The 20,785-nt window shown below is 38.5% G+C and overlaps 2 protein-coding genes across 2 annotated transcripts in view; both read left to right on the forward strand.

Annotated features, from left to right (window-relative positions):
* The first annotated feature begins 981 nt into the window (after nucleotides 1-981).
* pgap4 (post-GPI attachment to proteins GalNAc transferase 4) lies at nucleotides 982-9,414 on the forward strand. Its single transcript, XM_010774597.1, has 2 exons — nucleotides 982-1,057; nucleotides 3,796-9,414. Exon 2 carries the CDS (start codon nucleotides 4,013-4,015, stop codon nucleotides 5,201-5,203), a length of 1,191 nt encoding a protein of 396 aa, XP_010772899.1. The 5' UTR covers nucleotides 982-1,057; nucleotides 3,796-4,012; the 3' UTR covers nucleotides 5,204-9,414.
* A 2,087-nt stretch (nucleotides 9,415-11,501) lies between these two features.
* tpcn3 (two pore segment channel 3) overlaps nucleotides 11,502-20,785 on the forward strand; it is a 22,180-nt gene continuing 12,896 nt past the window's right edge. The window contains exons 1-6 of the mRNA XM_010774599.1: nucleotides 11,502-11,840; nucleotides 13,856-13,938; nucleotides 14,759-14,873; nucleotides 15,250-15,378; nucleotides 17,568-17,684; nucleotides 19,366-19,484. Coding sequence (XP_010772901.1) covers nucleotides 11,745-11,840; nucleotides 13,856-13,938; nucleotides 14,759-14,873; nucleotides 15,250-15,378; nucleotides 17,568-17,684; nucleotides 19,366-19,484 — 659 coding nt within the window. The 5' untranslated portion in view covers nucleotides 11,502-11,744. The remainder of the gene's footprint in view (nucleotides 11,841-13,855; nucleotides 13,939-14,758; nucleotides 14,874-15,249; nucleotides 15,379-17,567; nucleotides 17,685-19,365; nucleotides 19,485-20,785) is intronic.

Below are 20,785 nucleotides of genomic sequence, written 5' to 3' on the forward strand. Positions count from 1 at the left end.
TGCTCTTAGCCTAGTCTTGCCCTTTTTTTTCTTGACAAACTGGTCTGCATTCAAATGTGCCTGCGAAAAGTGACTTGAGGTTACTTCACACACAGAACAACTCAGTTTTGTCTGCCCACATACATATTCCATAGTGGTTGAATACACAGTATTAGGANTCTGTGTCAGTGGGGAAGCCGTACATTCGTACTCCTTTCTCGGAGCGATTTGAGCATCCCCAGGCAGCACAGCAAACCATGGTGGCGACTAGGAGGCAGCACAGCAAACCAGGACAACACGGAGGAAAAGGCACAGACAAACTGCATGATATGCTATTCAATGTTTATTGAATTCCATGTATTTGCAATGGATGTTCCTAAAACAACACATTTAACATCATCATCATGCTGCTGCTGCTGCTGCTGCTGCTGCTGCTGCTAGTCCTTTGATAGTCACCTGTCGGTCTCCTGTCCTTTCTGAAAGCCATAAAGATGACATTAGTCATTTAGATAACTTGTGTCCCCAATTACCATGGGATTACTGAAACTACCATGAATTTAAGAAAATGGTAGAAATTAATCTAATCTGAATTTTGAAGCATTCCTTTAGATCCCCTCCCTCTAAATATATCAATAAACATTAGAAAGTGATGCTCCTGACTACCATACAAGTTTAAGAAGATAATATTGGTTTTAAAGAATTCAAAGCTATAAAACAGCAACAGGCTCTTTAACCAAGGCACTGTTAGCCTAACATGTAAACTAGTTGTTCACACTAATCCTAATATTATCACTTAATATTAGCAAATTCTGTTTTATTTTTTAAAACATATTGATTTAAATACATACACATATCGATTTGTTGTATAAATATTGCAAATCAAAACCTTTATTCACTAATAATTACCAAAAAATCGTAGTTCTATCTCCTGTTATCAATGCATTCCCATTGCCCGCCATGAACTTCCGGGGAACGATCCTCGTCTACATGAACCACGTGACGATAACCGTTTATGGACTTCCGTTGTCGTAACTCTTCTATCTAGCGGCCAGCAAACAGCAGCTACTTCCAACTCACCGTGAGTCTACTTCTCCTGTTATTATATCCTGAAATACTCCATTACACTTCACATTGTTTCACCAGAATGTCTGTGTGTATATCTGCTATGCTGTTGCCAAACCCCCTTTCTTATGTCAGAGTTTATTCAGCAGGACGATGGTCTTTTATCTAACATTGTGGAAACATTGTAACGGAAACATCCTAATAAAAAATTACTGTCTGATCTAATATAACTGTAATGTGATAATCGGTGGTAGGATTAATGTGGTGATTCATTAGCATTATGCTGTCGTCCGTTTTCATTGTTGTTGTGTATTCAGAAACACGCCTCAGCTTAATGTAGCGTACTTGTGGCTTTAAAAGAAATTAAATACCTTATAATAAACAGACTTTAAAGGTAGGTGTGTGTGAAATAGCTGGAGGGCACATATTCTTAAGAGTTAGATCATTTATAGGTTTAAAACCCGTATGTCTGTCCCCTTTTAAAGGACATGTTAACATGTTTTTATCTTAAGGGAGGTAGCCTATGAGTTCACAGGGTCCACATTTTTAAGAGACTTGTAAAATAGGTTCAACAAGGACATGGATGTTGTAAATGCAGCTTCAATAGTAAAAGGATCCATTCAGCGACTGTAGGGATACCAATGTTTAAAGTCAAGAAATACTATCTTGCTCACAGCCTTCAAACCTTAATGCCATATCCTGTATAGGTGATTTCAACATGTTAGCCCTGGGGAATACCTAGTATTAGGATAGGAAACAAAGCACCCTGGGAGCATAGGTACCCTCTTATCTTAAGCACACACTCATATGAATGACAGAAGAGTTGTGGTGTAATTCCTCCCCCTTTTCAAACTGACTGATGAGATTATTTCCCAATTGTTGACATGTTTCTCGTCATTGTGCAAAGGCTACTGTGACGAAGAAGTCTAACCAGAAATACATAAAACAGTCTAAAGGAGGGTCTACCTATTGTTTAGGGCAGGCAAAGTTTATTTGTATAGCACCTTTCAACACAAGGCAATTCAAAGTGCTTTACAAAAAATGAAAGACATTAAGAAAATGGCATTTAAAATCAGTCATTAAAAAGAAAAGATAATAAAATAAACATTAAAAGAAAAAATGCATGTAACGCTTAGCTGCAAAGGTGTCCGTAAGCAAGGCATTAAACCCCCAACTATATGGTGGTCCCATGACATATCTAAGCTGCCATGTTTATTATTGTAGCGTTATGTGATCAAATATACATGACATGTTTTTTTAACATTAAGACTGTACTTCCATTTTATGTTAACTCCATTAATCCTGTTTTTGTCAGTTTTGGAATATCACCAAATCCAATATATGTGTCCATTCTCCGATCTTGCGAAAGTTGATCACGCTTTTGTTTCAACACGTCTCAACAATTGCCACTTCCTGCACACACGTATCTTTTCACTTAAAATGCTGCAGCTCAGAACTTAACTCTGAAAACATGTGACCAAATGACACCTATTTAAGCTACTGTACTTTACCTTTACTTCCTGTGTTTTTTAGATTTTAATATATATATATAATACCCTATCTGGGTTAGCATCTCCTTATATTTATATATCCTGTTGTTCATTCCAAAGTCACCGCTAAAAACGTAAGCTAACAACTGTGCACTTTTTGTTGGAGCTTCAAGACTTTGGAAAGACCCTGTCTGAGGAAATCAGGCTTGCTGAATTAATGCATATTCAAAACACACTTGTATAAAACTGCTTTGAAGCTGATATATTTGTTTATTTAAATCCAAAAACCACTACCCTCTTTATTCCTCCGTTATCTGGCCATCTTTACAAAACGTAATATTCATTCATTAATGCTTACTAACGGAGCCTTATTATGCTTTTGGGGTTATCCCTTTCCTGTAGTGTGTTATGTAGATTTGTGTGCATTTAAATAGCCTGCAGAGGCTAACATTTCTGTGTTCCCTCCCCCCTCATTTGTTTCACGGCCTGTCTGAAAACGAGCATAGTAGGGCCCCTTTTAAAAAAAACCTCCTTGGTTTGGCATTCCCCTCCCCCTTCCTTTTTTACTTGTTTCAAACTAAATCTTCTACTTACAACACCAAATCTGCTCTCCGTATCCTGTGGAAAGTTCCCAAAACAAGTACAGTATTCAGTCGGTCCTCTCCCTGGTCTGCTGCAGCCACAACTTGAGCAATCTGCAAAAAATACTGAAACTAGACGTTTTTATCCCCAAGTCAGCCTTTAAGAACTCTATTACGGCCATTCTTGTTGATATAGCTTCCCTAACCACTGAAGTTATCTAACGTCTGTCTGTCTGCTACTTAACGTGGTTCTATGCATGTTCTTGTTCGCTGTTTCTGTTTTGTATCGCTTGTCTTTCTGCTTGTGTACGCTGCTCTTGTTGGTTTGCTATGTCACCTGATGTTGTTGTTTGCTACTGACAAATGTTGTATGCCAGTCTGCAGGTCTTTCACGTAACCATTGTTGTGATTGAATATCAGTAAAACAATGTCCTGTCAACCATATGATTGTTTTTACATCCGTTTTTTGTATTTGCTTGCTTTATAGATAAAGTTGTTATTATAGAATATAGCCAAAATCCACATAAGAAAAGTATGAAAATGGTTATGAAAGACAGGGTTATTCTTTTCCACGGGCTATGATTTTGATCTGTAGCCTGGGGCTGTGGGTTTCCATGTTTGCTGCAAAGGAACATCAGTTGATAACAATTACTGAGAAAACGTCCTCTTTTCTCTTTCTCCAGACGCCAGAGCTGAGGCACGGGATCCAACGCTGAGCTGAAACTCTCATCTATGTTTACAAGAAGACATGGCAACACCTGATCGTTCTCCACACAGCCCTCAGTTCATCAGGTTTCACCGCTGAGGGTTTTTCTAAAGCAAGCTTCCTGTTGGGACGACGCAAATGTTGACCTGAACCTCTTATTTTCATTTGTGTGCTTCCAGCCGCATATTACATCAATGCCTCGATGGAAAACGCTGTTCAGTCAACACTTGCGATGGTCCAACACCGTCACTCAAGCCCTGGTCCTGTCCGTCATCACGTTTTGCGTCATCCTCCCTTTGTGCTGCCATCGCCTGCTTTACTCTTACTACTTCATCAAGACTATGTACCTGGACTCCATGAGTGAGGAGGTCCTGCACGAAGGCCTTGTCCGAGGCCAGGACGCGCTTCAGTTCTGGCAGAGCACTTCCGCCACAGCATCGTCCAGGTTCAACGACATCGCCCAGAACCCCGAGCTGCTGGTTATCGTGGTTTCAGTGCAACGAAATGAGGGGCGGGACTTCCACTACCTGCTGCAGGTGATGCGACAGATGAGCGGCCTTCTGGAAAGCTGTGGATCGCAGCGGTGTGCAGAGGTGTTGGTCTGCGATGTGGAAAGCGGTCCACAGGAAAACCAAGATGCCAAGATTCTCGAGGACTACTTCAAGGTGATCCGGCGTTCCCCTCTGGAGAAGCGGAGGAACAGGGATTCAGTCAACACCTTCGAGAGGGAGAAGAGAGACTACGTGTTTTGTCTCCGCAAGGGATGGGAGCTGGTGCAGCCCAAGAACATCGTGGTCCTGGAGGACGACGCTTTGCCCAAACAGGACTTCTTCACCGTCGTAAAGCACCTGCTGTCCCGTACGTTTGCCTTCCAGACTCTCTACGTGAAGCTGTATCACCCGGAGAGGCTGCAGCGATACTGGAACCCCGAGCCTTACCGTATCCTGGAGTGGGTCGGACTCGGACTTGTTGGAGCGACGGCTCTTCTCCTCAGCTTTTCTTACTGGAACCCCTGCTCCTTCTCCTTCACGCTGTCGGTCACCCATCTCCTCTTCTTCACCCTCTACTTCATGGCTGCCATCGAGCTTCTGGGGCGGCACTACTTGCTGGAGGTTCGGAGGTTTTCCCCACAGCTCTACGCCGTCTCCCCGGCAACAGAGTGCTGCACGCCGGCCATGCTCTTCCCCGGGAACTCCTCGCTCAGGGCGGCGGAGTATCTGGACGGCTCGTTCTGCGCCAAGGGGAACGCCAAAGACATTGTTCTGTATCAGATGGCGAGGACGATCCCCGGGGAAAGGGCTCACAGCGTGGAGCCCAACCTCATCAACCACATCGGGGCCTTTTCCTCGGTCAGGGGCAACCCATTAAAGCCCAGACTGCTGTGAGAATGGAGGCTGGATTTCAGCAGGTTTCTCCTAACTTGGTTCTACTTTTCCTTTCTGCTGTGTCTCCTGCCAGACTCTTCATACATTCGAAGACAACGCTCAGAGAATATTGGTTTTGTGATTTGCAGGAGGGAAGTCAACAAGGCTCCAGGAGGAGATATGTTTGATTTGGTTGGTATGTTTTCTATTTTTAGATGTGAAGGTTGCAATTTACGGCTTGTGAAGTTAACACACGTATAAATGTGTTCACCAGCAAATCACATGAACCACTTTAACTGAGCTTTGTTTACAAGTAGAGACCAATCGTCATATCATCAGTGTTGGAAATATTCTTTAATCACTTTTCTGTCCTTCAGGTTTCGTGTTCAGGTGAGGGTCTAAATATTTATCTACTGCCTGGGGTCATGAACTATTTAAAAAAAGCAAAAAATAATTATCAGATGCTGTCAATTTCTGTCAAAGAGCATAAAGATGGATTTGCTTACCAGGTTTCATGGATATGATGGAAATGGTGTGATTATTAAAGGATTCATGCACTGTTTGTACACCCAAACCTTTTTAAAACTAGGGTTGGTGGACAATAGCATTTCATAACTTATAGAATTGCTGTACATCAATCAACATGCTTTATTAATCCCACGGGGAAATTTCGTTTTTTTGACATTTGCACTTCCATTGAACAAAAAAAAAACATATTTATATAGACATAAATTAAAAATATGCAATAACTCCTTTGGTGCAATTTTGACACGCAATTAATAGTTTAACTTCGTATGGCTTTTCAGATTGAGTCGACCATATGATATCGTGTGCAGACCGCGGCTCATTTACTACTGTTTTGACTAACACTTGTGTTGCTGGTTGCTGGATATACTAACGATATGGATGCTGCTGGGTAGGCTAAAGTTGCATAAACGCTGGATATACGAATGTTAAATGTTTGCTGGATCTACTAACTGTGTTCACACCAAACAAGAAGCCACATTTTTGCTCGCGATTACACACAAAGTCAATGCAATAGACACGTTGGACGAGGTGAATGGCGCGGTTCGCTCAGGACACGAGGAAGTGCAATGTGGAGTGTGAATTTTATATGAGTGGTTCTCAAGAAAACTACGAGTACCACAGGCCAGCATTTAACGGTTTTAGAATACGCTTTTTAGTTAAAAGGTATGTAGTTTTGGATGTTAGCATCTGAGCTTCACAGGTCATAACCATATCAGAAGTTCATTGTGAGTTTTATTTTGTAAAACTAACTTTTCTCACTGGTTTTAAACATCCCTGATACCAATCAAACATTCAAACACCACATCAGCCTACTTTCAGAAATCTGGAAATCTTTATCTTTCTTAGAACAGGTTAAGTTGACTTTTCAGTCAGCTGCGTCATGTTTGGAATCAGGAAGTTGTATTTCAAAAACAAAACAATGAATAAATCCTTTAGGAGATAAATGTAAGGAAGAAAGGTTGCATGCCTTAGCAGTCTTTCTAATCCAGGATTCACTGATAGAATCTTAATAATGTTTGAGGACAAGATGATATCTTAATTTTCTGATTATGACCCTTTACCTTCAACATTGTTTTTGTGCTTTCATTATATGAAAAATTGTGAACTTACACACATCTTTACTTGATTTAAGGATGAAAAGAGATAACATTTCTCACTGGGTTTAAAAAAACATCCCTGAGTGATTACCAATGAGACTTTTAAACACCACATCAGCCTATTTTCCGAAATGTGGAAACCTTCAGTTCGTCTTTATCTGTCTGTGTTAGTAAGCACGGCTTCTGTCTAGTTGTAGGTAGTGTCGGTCTTGGTTATGTCGGGTTTGGGATCAGGAAATTGTAATATTGGTGTGGAAGAAGGACAGTTAACGAATGTTTTAGGAAATACATTTAAGGGAGAATGGCTGCATGCCTTAGCAGTCACTGATACAACCTCAATCATGTTTGAGGACAAGATGAGATCTTGATTTTCTAATTATGGTCTTTTACCTTCAACATTGTTTTTTGTACTTTCATTATATGAACAGAGATTTTATAAAAAAAATATTGAGCAGTCATATGATTACACACGTCTTTGTGGTTCAACAGAATATGGTAAAGCAATATTACATTGTCACGGTATTGCTGTTGGAGATACAGTAAGTCTTCAAAAGCAGAACCACATTGATAGTACCTCAAAATGTACGTTTAGTAGTGCAGCAGTGACACGAAGAAACCTTCATACTGAAAAAATGAAGCGCTTCATATCAACCTTTTACTTTACCTTGTCTGTCAAGCTTGATGTTGTCATACGCTGTTTGTTTACAACGAAAAATGGGCCAGATTTACCTTCAAAACCTATTTCTTTTGTAAACAATGGGTCTTTTGAGAGCAGACAAAAGCAGGATCTCATTATCTGATATTAGAACTGCCACTGGCAGATTTTACAGCATTTTATTGTATTCCAGTTGAGAGAATCTGGTAATAAAAAGTCTGTATTATGCTTATTAGATTTACTGTATGTAGGCTACTATTGCTTGTATTATTACGTTATCACTTTAAACCTTAAAAGAGAATAAACTTTGAGTAACAGAACCGTTTGCAATGGGCTTGGCTGGTTGCTGCAAAATAAATGCCCCAAATAAAAAAAATGAGCCGCTAATGTTAGCTTAACGTTAGCTTATTCTTAGCTTAATCTTGGCCTAATGTTAGCGTAACATCATCTTATTCTTGGCTTAATGTTAGCTTATTCTCAGTTTAATGTTAGCTTAACATTAGCTAAAAGTTAGCTTAATTTTTAGCTTAATGTTAGCTTAACATTAGCTTAATGTTAGCTTAACATTAGCCAAAAGTTAGCTTGATGTTAGCTTAATTTTTAGCTTAATGTTAGTTTATAGTTTGGATTAACTTTGGTCTCATGTTGGATATACTGTACCATACAGACATGAGAGTGGTATCAATCTGACTCTATACGAGTAGTATATACAAGTAAATATATGATATTCAGACATTTATCATTTTACCACTCCACTGTGACAGACAGTATGTTGGAGATAAGCAAACAAAAATAATGTTTTTTATAAATGTGGAAATTCAAAGATATGCTGGAGAATCAATTAATTTGCCTCAAAGAGTTTCACAGATTCATTTTTTTCGGACCGAATGTTCAACTCATCCAGCAGTATGTTTACAAAGAGAATTATTAATAATAAAAGTCAACCTAATTTATATACTACCAAATTATAACTTGGGTCAACCCATGACACTTTGAATATGTCTTGATTGTACTATTAACTAGAATATATAAAAAGCATTCATACTAAATATTATTGATGAAATCTCAACTGTAAACTATATATAATTCAGATTTTATTTTGGCACCTTATATTGATCATAAACATTATTTGTTACAGCTTGCCTTATTTCTGACTGATAACATTTAAATTGCACTTTATTTAAAGAGTGACTATATAAGAGAAATACACCGTTTTAATTATTTTATAGAATAAATAAATACAAAATAGTTTGATATGATTGTTAGAATAAAATATATTAGTTAATTATAAATTAAATATCTCCTCGAACTTCAGTGTATATTTTACTTTTTGATGGTTTATTCAGATACTTTATCAGATCAGCTGAAGCTCAAATTAAATCATTTTATATAAAGTGTTAAGTTCCTACACGCTGTTTGCTGCTAATGTATCTGCAGAGGGGATATGCTTCAATGCTTATATTTAAATTTAAGGATTAAAAAAAAAGGGTTTAGGGTTTAATTTTGTGATTTCTGCCTTTATATGTATTATTGTATTGTGTGAAGTAATCATCCAAATGTGTCCATCCTCTTCACCTTAACATTTAACATGAAGTTTTATTCAAGATTTAAGATTTTCAATATTTGTGTTCTGTGTGTTTGGTGTGTATTTTCTGTCCCATCACTTTGTTTCATGTTAATAACATCTAAGGACATTTATACTTTATGTATAATTTGAATGTAAACATCAAATGATCATCCATTATTTCTGAAAGCTCCAATGAACCAAAGATGGATTACAACTTCTCTATATATATATATATTATATATTGGTGAAATCTGACATTTTTTCTGGTGACTGAAGGGTGGTGCAAATCACATATTGTTTTTGTGTTCAATATACCTTTTCAAGTTTTTCTGTTTATACTGTTTTCTACATTTAAACCACAATAAATCACAATGTTTGAAATGTCTTGGTTGTCTGGAAGTTTTTATTGGAGTAGATTAGATTAGACTACACTAGTAAAATGTATTGTCCTTATACAAGTAAAATGAGAAGAGTAAAGATACTCCTTTTAAGGTGCCATCAAAACATTCAGAATAGACAACAGACAACAAAGACACGCAGAAGAAGAAGAAGCATTCATACATACATACAATAATAACAAAATAAAGTGCAGGAAATAATCCAATTCATGTATGTGTGTATAATAAATAAATCGGGGTCGTCCCCTGAACAAAAAATCTTGGGGTTTTCCCTTTGCTGCAGTGTGTTGTATAGTTTGTTGTGATATTCATAACGAGACAATCATATGTGTGTGAGTGCATGACAAGTAGGCAAGCCAGCAATAAGAAATAAAGTTAAAATAGATAAATGGTTGAATTATGGTATGTACCCTATCTTCTGCCATTATAATTAAAAGTGTACATTTGCACAAACACACACACACACTTAAAAAGGGATATTTGTGATTGTATACTGTAACTATATTGCATACAAGTGTAAATAAAATATATAAGTGTTCAATGACAAGTTTGGACAGATGGATGTAAAGAAGATGTCCCAGGATGCATCTGACAGGTATGTGTGGGGGGACTTTTAAAGAAAAAGGTTGGGAACCATTGGTTATGATGATTTCAGAGTGACCAGCAGGGGGCTGTAGATCCTCACAAATACTACATTATAAAAACCCAAAATGCATGAGAGTATTCAGTTTGTTGCAATGCTGAAATCACAACACTAGATGCCACTAAGTCCTGCACACTGCCTCTTTATGTGGTGGTAAAACAAAGGGGGGAAAATGACTTTTATTGACACACAAGTTAGAGTACAGAGTCCTATTCAATTAGTCTCTCTAATAGAGAAACTGAGAGATTACTTGTAATTGCAAAGTTAATTATCAGATTAACAGTTTTTGTTAAAGATAGGCTTTATTATAGACGATATAGACATTCAAGTGTTTCATTTCAACAGAACCAGATGTTTTACGTGTCCATTGTGACGTGCAGGTAATCGTTTGCATGCTCTGCACCTTCACTGTCCAATGGTAAAAAAAACTAAATAATCCTTTATTATGTATTCTTCACATTTGTGCCGACACAGATACTCTTATTATTGTGTAAACAATTATTACAGTCCACATTTCCATTCAGTGTTTTTGGTCTTTAAACGTCTCCCTCTCTCCGTTTCCGTTATCCAGATGCTTTGAGTCACGGATCACATGACACCTTGTGCTGCATTCAATGTCACCAAATAAAGTTCGAGAAACAACCGTTAGCCCAAAAACGAATTGACTGCACCCAGATGTTTACTTCCAAAACAGATGTTTTACTTCCAAATACCCGTATGTGCTGCAACACACGAGCTTCTTACAGTGAAACAGATGAAACTAACCCTAACCCTAAACCTTAACATTTTGGAATTAGATTTTTAAAGATAGAAAAATCACAAAAATATAAATCGTGCAAATAGTAAATTAATGAAAAGTGGTGATCAAGTATTAAAGGAATAAATATATGTTTACATTTTCCAATTTGGAAATGGTTGAATTGACAGTTTATATGACAAACAGCTTCTCAGAGTTTGCTGCAAAAATTGAATAGAAAATATATAAATAGGAAATAAATAAATATATGTATTGATGCTCATTGGTTCCCAGTGTCGAGGAATTACATTTTTAAAGTTTAAAGCTTTTATTTACTACATACACAACAATGTGAAACAGCATTGTAAATAGTGGGTCTCAGGCATAAGTCTCAGTCTCAGGCCACCCTCCATCGATGCTCATTCAATATATATTTAAAAAAAAAAGATAAATAAAATATTATTAGAATTCGTGATAGACTCTAATGCAAAAAAACTGGGATAGCTCTGAATGTAAAAAGGGATGTAATAAGCTTCAAATGTTAAATTATTGTACAGCAAAAAAAAATGTTTTAGTGTCATGCAGCCCTGATACCACGGTCCACGTCGCTCATTGTCTCTTTTCCCTCCACATTTCCTCCGGTCCCTGAAGGCATCACGCTCCCTGGTTTATTAGAGGCGCTCAAACAGAGGATCAGATCACAGATCAGTCAGTCTGTGCTGATGGAGGCAGACTGTCCCTCTGAAGAGCAGAAGAGAGGAAACATGTGATGTGTTCCCGCACAGATGGACGATTACAACTCAAACTGAGAGGGAAGACACGACTGGACTTATTTCCTGCAGAGACACAAACTCTGAGGACTGGAAACTCTTTGCGTTAAAACAACTTCTGGAAAGTCGTTTTTTTGGGGAGGGAGAGTCGTGTTGAAAGTTTTGAGGATGTCCGAGCCAGAGAAGATTGAGGACATTCCAGATGAGTCTGCAGGAAAAGGAAAAGGAATTCCTAACGGAGGGAATGCTGCAAAAACCAAAGAGGTGAGCCAGAGTGCAAACAATCAGCTGATGCTCCTATGGACCAGGGTTTGTTACTCACAGAGGGGGAGAAGTACTCTTAGGTAAAAGTAGAAGTACCAGAGTGTAAGAATACTCTGTTACAGGTAAAAGTCCTGCATTCAAGATGTTAGTCAAGTAAAAGTACACAAGTATTAGCATCAAAATATACGTAGTAGTACTCATTGTGCAGATTGGTCAATTTCAGAATAATATATAATATTTGTTTTATAATGATTGATCATTAAAGTGTTATCAAAGCTGGTAAAGGTGCAGCTAGTTTGAATGACTTTGTATACTGCAGGGTAGCTTGTGAATTTACTCCAGGTGGAACTAAAGTCTGATTTAAGAGTTGATTGTATTTCACATCATTCATCCAGATCTGTAAAGTAACTAAAGGTATTAAATACAAGGAGTAGAAATACATGATTTACCTCTGAATTGCTGTTGGGTAGCAGTACGAAGTAGGAAACAAAGTCCATCGAAATTGTACTTAAGTACAGTACTTGATATGCCTAGTTACTTTACACCACTGGTTACACATGTCTGTTTGTTTCACATGACAGCAGTTAACTGGTGGACTTTTGCCTCATTAAACAGAGAAGAAGTCACTTCCAGCTCTCAGTAAAAGTTTGTTATAAAGTCACCACTGCAATAAAAAAACTCTAAACTCAGTCAGGTCTCAGCTGCTCTCCAGAGGTGGAAGTAACTAAACATTTACTAAGTACTGTACTTCAGTACACAAGTGAGTTACTTTTCCTGAGTGTTATCATTGTAATATAGGCTACTTCTACATTTTGGAAGCAAATGTTGTGCTTTTAACTCCACTACATTTATTGATATTTTACTTTACTAATTCAGATTCTGACACACAATACTTGTGAAAAGCTTTTCAAATATGATTATTTGGCATAGATTCAACCATCCAACACTATCTGTAGGTAACCCAAACCAGAGGTGGGAAGTACATTCACTCAAGTACTTAAGTACTAGCTTGATATACTTGTTTATTTTGATGATAATACCTTTCTACTTTTACTTGAGTAACATTTGTAATGCAGGACTTTTACTTGTAAGTTACAAGATTCCTACTTGTGTCCTTATTGTAAAGTATGTTTACTGTATGTACAGCACTTTGGCTCGACCAAAAATCGTTTTAAAAATGTGTTATATAAATAAAACTTGATTTGATTTGATTACTCTGGTACTTTTACTTAAGTACAAGATCTGAGTACTTCTCCCACATATGAATAAAACCATGAGTGGGTTAACCGAAAATTCATTGATTGTAATTCTCCTGAGACATTCTTTGTTCAAAAATACTTCACAGTTCCAGCTTCTTAAATGTGAATTGCTGCTTTTGTTTTAAAATATTTAAAAAAGAGTACTTTTACTAATACTTTAAGTACCTTTTCCTAATTTGACATAAATGCTACTTAAGTGCCGTTCTCGGTGCTGTACTTTTACTTGAAATTGAGTATTTATTTATACAGTGTGGTATTAGTACTTGTATCCCTTTCTGATATGACAGATTGTGTTTCCTGTTCTTTTTTTTGCTGCTTTAAGTCACTTTGGGGACTGAAGACGGACACCTGGCATTACTTTTAACAGTTTTAAAGAGTCTGGAGGAGTTATTGTAACACGTGTGAAGGATTAAGATAAGTTTTCACCATTTTTAAATTCCTTACAGTGTTAAAATCACAAAGTCAGACAAGATCACACGCTCAGAGGCCCCTTTATTACAGGAACACCTTTACAGTCTCTGCAACACCCCATTATTTCACTTGTCAATGAATCTGTAGGGTATTATTCGATGTATCAGTGGACTATGTAAAAGTACAAGGTGAAAGAACTTGAGGTATTTAGTAGTTACTAACTCTTAATTGGTGTGCTTCTTTTCATTGTGATGTCTTTCTTTTTTCTTGTGCTATATGGTCCCCACCCATGAGATGCACCCCTCTACATTACAACTCTGAATTTAATAAGTCTATGTTTTTCAGGATTTCGACCTGGCTGCTATCTATGTGTCGGACGCTCAATACAACCGGAACATTTACTTTGACACGTCGCCTGAAGCTGTGAGGTGAGATATTCTTATTTATAATCAGGAGTTTTATCTCCCGCTAGTTTTAAATCAACATTATAGTGAATTAAAATCTCAGAAGCAGGGATACTGAACGTCACATGTGCAAGCCTGGTGATATTCTTCCTTATGTTCACACTAAAAGAAAGCATGAATGAATCCACCGTAAATATCCTTTGTCTAATAAAGCCTTGTATGTATTATTAGTATGTGCCATAGCGCTCCATTACTGTCCTAAAAACACATCAATTAAACACATTTTTGCATTGGGTGACATGAACTGTGTAGTTTATGTTGACCAAATGTATATTAATCCGCTGCAGAAAGTAGTTCCTTTACAAACACTCAACTTCCACCAGTTTTTGTTTGATAAAAAACGACAGTGAGAAGATGTTTTAGGGGATTACAGAGCCCTTTTTTAAAGCAACTATGTTATGTTTTTAAAGATCTACTCATGATTTATTTGTATTATTGATCAATCTACTGATTATTATCTATTTAACGATTTGGTCTAAAACATGTCAGAAAAAAGTGAACATGTCCAACCCTAAAAAAAAAAAATAAACTTCCATATTTGAGATCCTGAAAAACATTTTTCTTGCAGTTTCCACAATGTTTCTGTCAATCAACTAATGTTTGCATCTCTTATATTTAGCAATGCACTGATACGTTGATGGTTTAAGTCAAAACAATAATGAAGGTAATAGAAATAGAGATTAACAGCCATGTTATACTTCAATAATAAATCTGTTTCTTCAGCAGAACGTCGTCTTTTAGCTTCAACATTTCCACTTTGTTTTAAAATGTGTGTGTGTTTCAGATTGTATCTGCGCTACAACCACTGGCTCCCTCAGGTGCTCCTCTACTTCTTCATCCTGCTCGATCTGTCTCTGGCCGTCTTCGAGGACCCGGCCGTGTTCCCTCTGCCGACATGGGTGAGACGGTTTCTGCTGACTGACACCAAAACGCTTTCCTGCTTTCACACTTCCTCTTTTTAATGTGCACATCACTGCAAGAAGAACATGCATTCGTCCGTCAGGTAGAAGAAGCTTTGTCTGCCGGTTTTGTAACAAATCTGTCAAAAACATAATTTTAGGATTTACAGTATATTCTGATTTCTTGTCAAAGATATTAATTAACAAGCATCTCATTTAGTCATCACTGTCAAGGCTTTATTGTTTAATTCAAATGTATCAAAAGTCAGCAGGTGCAACACAATCAGCCTCCAAGGAAACCAGTCAAACAAACACCAGAGTGCAGTGTGTGTTCAATTCAGATGTTTCATCAGTGTGTGTGTTTCTGGGTTCTCAGGCCACTATGCTGGTGGAGCTGCTCTGTCTGCTCGTCTTCACCATTCGGATCGTTCACTACGCCAAAGTGATCCCTCGAGAGAAGTTCTGGAAAGACCCCAAAAACATCTGCATCATCGTCATCATCGTGGTAAGAGGCGCTGATAGAGAGGTGCAGGAATAAGTCCTGAAACCAAGAAGTTAGTTAGAAATTGAACACTTCTAGTTCCTTTGTCTTGAAGTCAATGTTTTCTTTAACATTTGTTTTGTCTGAAATAAGGTCTGTGGTTAACACAAGGTTGTCACGTTGTGTTTGACGACATCAAATACGTCAGTAAATACTCCACTGGTGAATGTCTGAATCTTGCATGCGTAATAGAAGCAGCCGTTGCTACAGTAACACTTTGCTAAATTAGACTTCTAAACTACATGACGCCGGACATTAGCCGCCTTTAGCTTAGCGATGGTGACATGAAGTCATGTGACCGTGCTGTAGTTCCTTTCCAGCCTAATGTTAGTTTTTTACTTCTGGCCATTGGATTTACGCTCCAAAATCATCATAGCATCATAAACGCGTGTTAGCCAAATATGTTATTTTTTGCAATTTTTTTATCAAGGGGCGACTGAACCGGGAGGAGTAAACTGATCTCAGTAAATCTGTAAATATAATATTCTGTTTGTCAATTACCCTTTCTGTTATGCAGCACTCAAGGCATTGCACAACAACAAAGCATTTACACAGCAGATCAAACCACATTAGAACTAACCAAAAACCAGAAGTTCAAATTGATGTGATATACAGAAGACATCCGGCCACTCTAAAACTATAAATAATTAACACCTGGATGTCCCTAAGGGGATCAATAAAGATGATCTCATCATAATAAGAATACATAATAATCAACAACAATAAGACTTAGTTATTTAAAGTAAACTTGTGCTACTTGTTTAAAGTGCTTACTGTTCAGAAGTCTGACCCAAGGCTGCAAAAGGTTTCACATTTCTTGATTAGTTGTTAACTATTCAATTAATAATCAACTGCTTTGATTGAAGATTTTAAGAAAATACTCTTACATGTTCTGGTTTAAGCCTTTTAAATAGGAATATTTTCTGGTGTCTATTCTTCTCTGTCCCAGTAAGCTAAATGTATTTAGAGTTTTAGGTGACACAAGACATTTAAAAAACATGGTATGTTGAAAACAAGAAAAAACAACTAGTTGATTGGTCAGCGATTAAAACACTTGTTAGTTGCAGCCTTAATGTGAACGACCTAAATGAGAGAATCTGTAGATAATCCCAGTGAAACATGTGTTGTGCTACAGATGAGTTATATCCTGGTGACGGGAGTTTGAACGGACACTTTCTTAGTTTTTGCTGCGATCAGAGTTCCTGTGATCTGCAGAGTCAGGATTTGCTGAGAAGACTTTCTGTCTGTTGTTGTGAAACAACCTTTAGCCGGAGAATTCGCCTCGTCAGCGCCTTTTAAAGCAGAAAGGCTTCCTGGTTACTCAAAGAGACACACCACTCCAGGATCCATGAAATAATCAGAAAGCTCTTTCTCTTCACTCACTGAATGTTTTTATTACAAACAGCAGTATTTTCTAAAGTCTGGTTTTACTGTTTACTTTTATTCATTTAATGTCAGATTATTGAAGCTTGGTTTTCTGTTGTGTGACGGTGCTGTCGATGCAGGGAAATATTTTTCTTTGTTTAAGGGACATCGCACATTAATTAACACCAGCACTTAAGTCTATAATGTATGTGTTAGATACAGTATAACCGTAGAGGCACATAATCATCTCAGTTTGATGGGATTGTGTAATCGTAAAGATGAAGTCGGACATATTTCTTTTAGCTTTTATTTTAATCATTCGATGTGCATTGTTCCACACTAAAAACTCTTAGTTTAGCTAGGGCTGTTAATTGGTGAAAAATATTGCATTATGTTATATATCATGATACAGAATTTAGATTTCACAGTTTTGCGATGGCTAAAAGAAAACAATTAAAACCATTTCTTTAGGAAACCTGTCTTAGTCCAGCTAACACACCACCATAACATCAAATGTATACGATGTGTTCCTAAAATGTATTCAGTTTTACAGAACATAATATTGCAATACTTTTTTTTAAGTGTTTTAATGACTGAAGATTGGAAACATTTAAAACATGGAGAAGAGATTAGAACTGATTCCACTTGAGGAAATATGTGAGACTGAAATGGGCTGTGTTATATTTTAATGTATTTATTGTGTGCTATATACTGTATATATTATAACAATGAATCTCTAAACTGAACATGAATGAAACTGTGTGTGTTGGACCTCTGTGTGTGTGCAGCTGACTCTGGTGGATATGATCATCTACGGAGCGCTGAAAGCTACAAACTATTACGGGGTCCGCTGGTCCAGAGTCCTGAGGCCCCTGCTGCTGGTCAACGTCACTGAGGGGCGACAGGTAACCCTCTCACCTGTCCCACCCGTCTCACCCATCGCAGCTCTCTCTCAGGTCTCTTACCTGTCTCACCTGTCTCACCCCTCGCAGCTGTCTCACCCCTCTCACCTGTCCCACCCCTCTCACCTGTCTCACCTCTCTCACCTGTCCCACCCCTCTCACCTGTCTCACCCCTCTCACCTGTCCCAGCCCTCTCACCTGTCTCACCTCTCACCCCTCACAGCTGTCTCACCTCTCTCACCTGTCTCACCCCTAACAACTCTCTCACCCGTCTCACCTCTCTCACCTTTCTCACCTGTCTCACCCCTCGCAGCTTTCTCACCCGTCCCACCTCTCTCACCTCTCTCACCTCTCTCACCTCTCTCACCTGTCTCACCTCTCTCACCCCTCACAGCTCTCTCACCTCTCACAGCTCTCTCACCCCTCACAGCTCTCTCACCCGTCTCACCTCTCTCACCTGTCTCACCTCTCTCACCTGTCTCACCTCTCACCCCTCACAGCTCTCTCACCCATCTCACCTCTCTCACTTGTCTCACCTTTCTTACCTGTCTCACCTGTCTCACCTCTCTCACTCCTCACAGCTCTCTCACCTCTCACCCCTCACAGCTCTCTCACCTCTCTCACCTGTCTCACCCCTCACAGCTCTCTCACCCGTCTCACCTCTCTCACTTGTCTCACCTGTCTCACCTATCTCACTCCTCACAGCTCTCTCACCTCTCACCCCTCACAGCTCTCTCACCCCTCACCCCTCACAGCTGTCTCACCCCTCACAGCTCTCTCACCCGTCTCACCTCTCTCACTTGTCTCACCTGTCTCACCTGTCTCACACCTCTGAAGCCACAGACAGTAGTCCCACTTTCATTTGGAGCAATGTCAGAAAAGGACACACACTTCTTTCTATTCTTCTGATGTCACAGTTATGTCTCCTTCCATTACAAATGAATCGTCGATTAAGTAAATTAATAATAATAGTGAAACTTTGTCTTGTATTAGAATAATGCTTTGACTGACTGAATGCTGCAATCTGGTATTCTTTCCAGTTTTTGTTCAATACAGATACACTTTATTGTTAGGACCTATCAGAGACTCATATGGTCAAAGCACTACAGGAAATCAGCAGTAAAGATACACAAATATGCCAATTTTAACACTAATTTACCCTTTGTCTTATAAAATATAATGCTTTAGGCCCTAAGTAAAAATATCAAAGGAAGCTTTGATACTTTTACAGATGTAATCTTTCAGAAACACGTTTTTTAAGAGACAAACATCATATATAGTCATCATATTTTGCGATTATATAGCATACTGGTTTTTCTGATAATCAGGGAGATGTTTAAAATCTTTATACAGAAAAATGTCTCACCAGTTATAAACCCAACCTGACAGAAGACATAACAGTTTTCCTCTAAATAAACAAAAAAGGGACATGTACTGTTCCATATTTGTCCTCACGTTCATGCCGGCAGGTGTCTCTCAGGTAAACCGTCACATGTTGTTGTTTTTATTTGTTATCTCAGGATCTTCAATGTCTAGTTTAAACTTCCTGCTGCTAAACGTGGACATGTTTGCCTCTGAGCTGACGGCGCCTGAAGGCATCATTAGTTTGTTTTCCTCTGATTGGATGCAGCGTTCGTGTCCTCCTTCATAAAGTCTGCTTGTTTGTTTGTTTGTTTGTGTTCAGCTCCGCAGGGCGTTCAGAAGCATCCGGAACGCTCTGCCTCAGATCTTCTACGTCTTCCTGCTCTTCATGTTCAGCCTCCTCATCTTCTCCCTCATGGCGCTCAAACTGCTCGGCAAACGGTGAGAAGACTTTCTTTATCTCGTTTTAAAATCTTAGACGGATAAACAGATTTTAAAGAGCTGTGAACGCTGGAGAGGAAACACGAGTCACATGGGCTCCAAATTAAAAGTTTAGAGATGCATTTAAACGTCAATAAAAGCTACTTTGATTGCACGTCTAAGAAACCAAAACTTCTACAAAATGTCAACATTTGAATGAACTGAGATTTGTTTTAGGTATTCAAAGTAATGAGTAAAAGGGTTGTTGGTATTCTGTGCATTAATGTGTTATTTTCCTGATTAATTTACTAATCGTTTGCATAACATTTTAAAGAAATACCGAAAAAAGTCTTCCATCTCCAAGGTGCCATCTTCAAATTGGATATGTCTGCCCAAAAATGTAAAGAGAATCAGTAACGGAGAATGAAAACAAAATAAAAGCTGGAATCAGTGAATGTGTCGACAAAAAAAAGGTCTACCATTTAAATTATTGCCCTCTTTAAATGTACATCAATACAAATATACATATACAGTAAATGTATGCTGTTTATCTGACCTGTTTATATTTGTTAGCATTAAGTATATTGGGTATGGGCACCTATAATGTATATGTATTTTATTTTTGAAGTATATGTAGATTTGTTTTTGCTACTGGCATTATAGCAACCCACTCAAGACGGAACAACACACAACGATCATGCTCTTTAAATATTGAAAGGGACTAATTGGCAGGATTTACTTAGGATAAAAGTGCTGGTTGTTTTCTAACAAGGATGCAATCAATCGACATCCAAACAGTGCCTAAAAATCGTCAGTAAAGCCCCTGTCACACTGTCCCGAAATTGACACCCGATGGACACACGATCAAATTCGGCTCTGATCGTAGCAACATCGGGCCATTCGTGAGGGCATCTTAAGCCATCGTATGACCGCCGGTGGAGTTTCTCACGCTCCGGCAGCAACTTCTTGAGCGGCAAGTTGGTAAGGCACCCGTGAGGGCTTCTTGCCAAGTCGTGTCATCTTCGTGTTATCATCGGTGCCATCGGGCATTCGTCGTCATATGTCCAGCTCAGTGTCACAAAGCCACGCTCTCGTCTCTGGTCCCACATGGAAGAGGCCAGCCTCTGAAGGAGGTCTGTACAGAGGACAGGTGGTGATTATGTGGTCGGCAGTCTGCNTGCCCGATGGCACCGATGATAACAAGATGCTCTCACGATGGCCTTACGAAGGGCAAAATGGACACACAAATTCAACACGAAAATGAACCATCGCAAGGTCCTTCGGCAATTTTTTGGCATGCCAAAGATTTTGCCACCGCTCAC

This window comes from Notothenia coriiceps, unplaced genomic scaffold (genome assembly GCF_000735185.1).
Source record: "Notothenia coriiceps isolate Sejong01 unplaced genomic scaffold, NC01 NC01_scaffold00014291, whole genome shotgun sequence".
Lineage (NCBI taxonomy): Eukaryota > Metazoa > Chordata > Actinopteri > Perciformes > Nototheniidae > Notothenia > Notothenia coriiceps.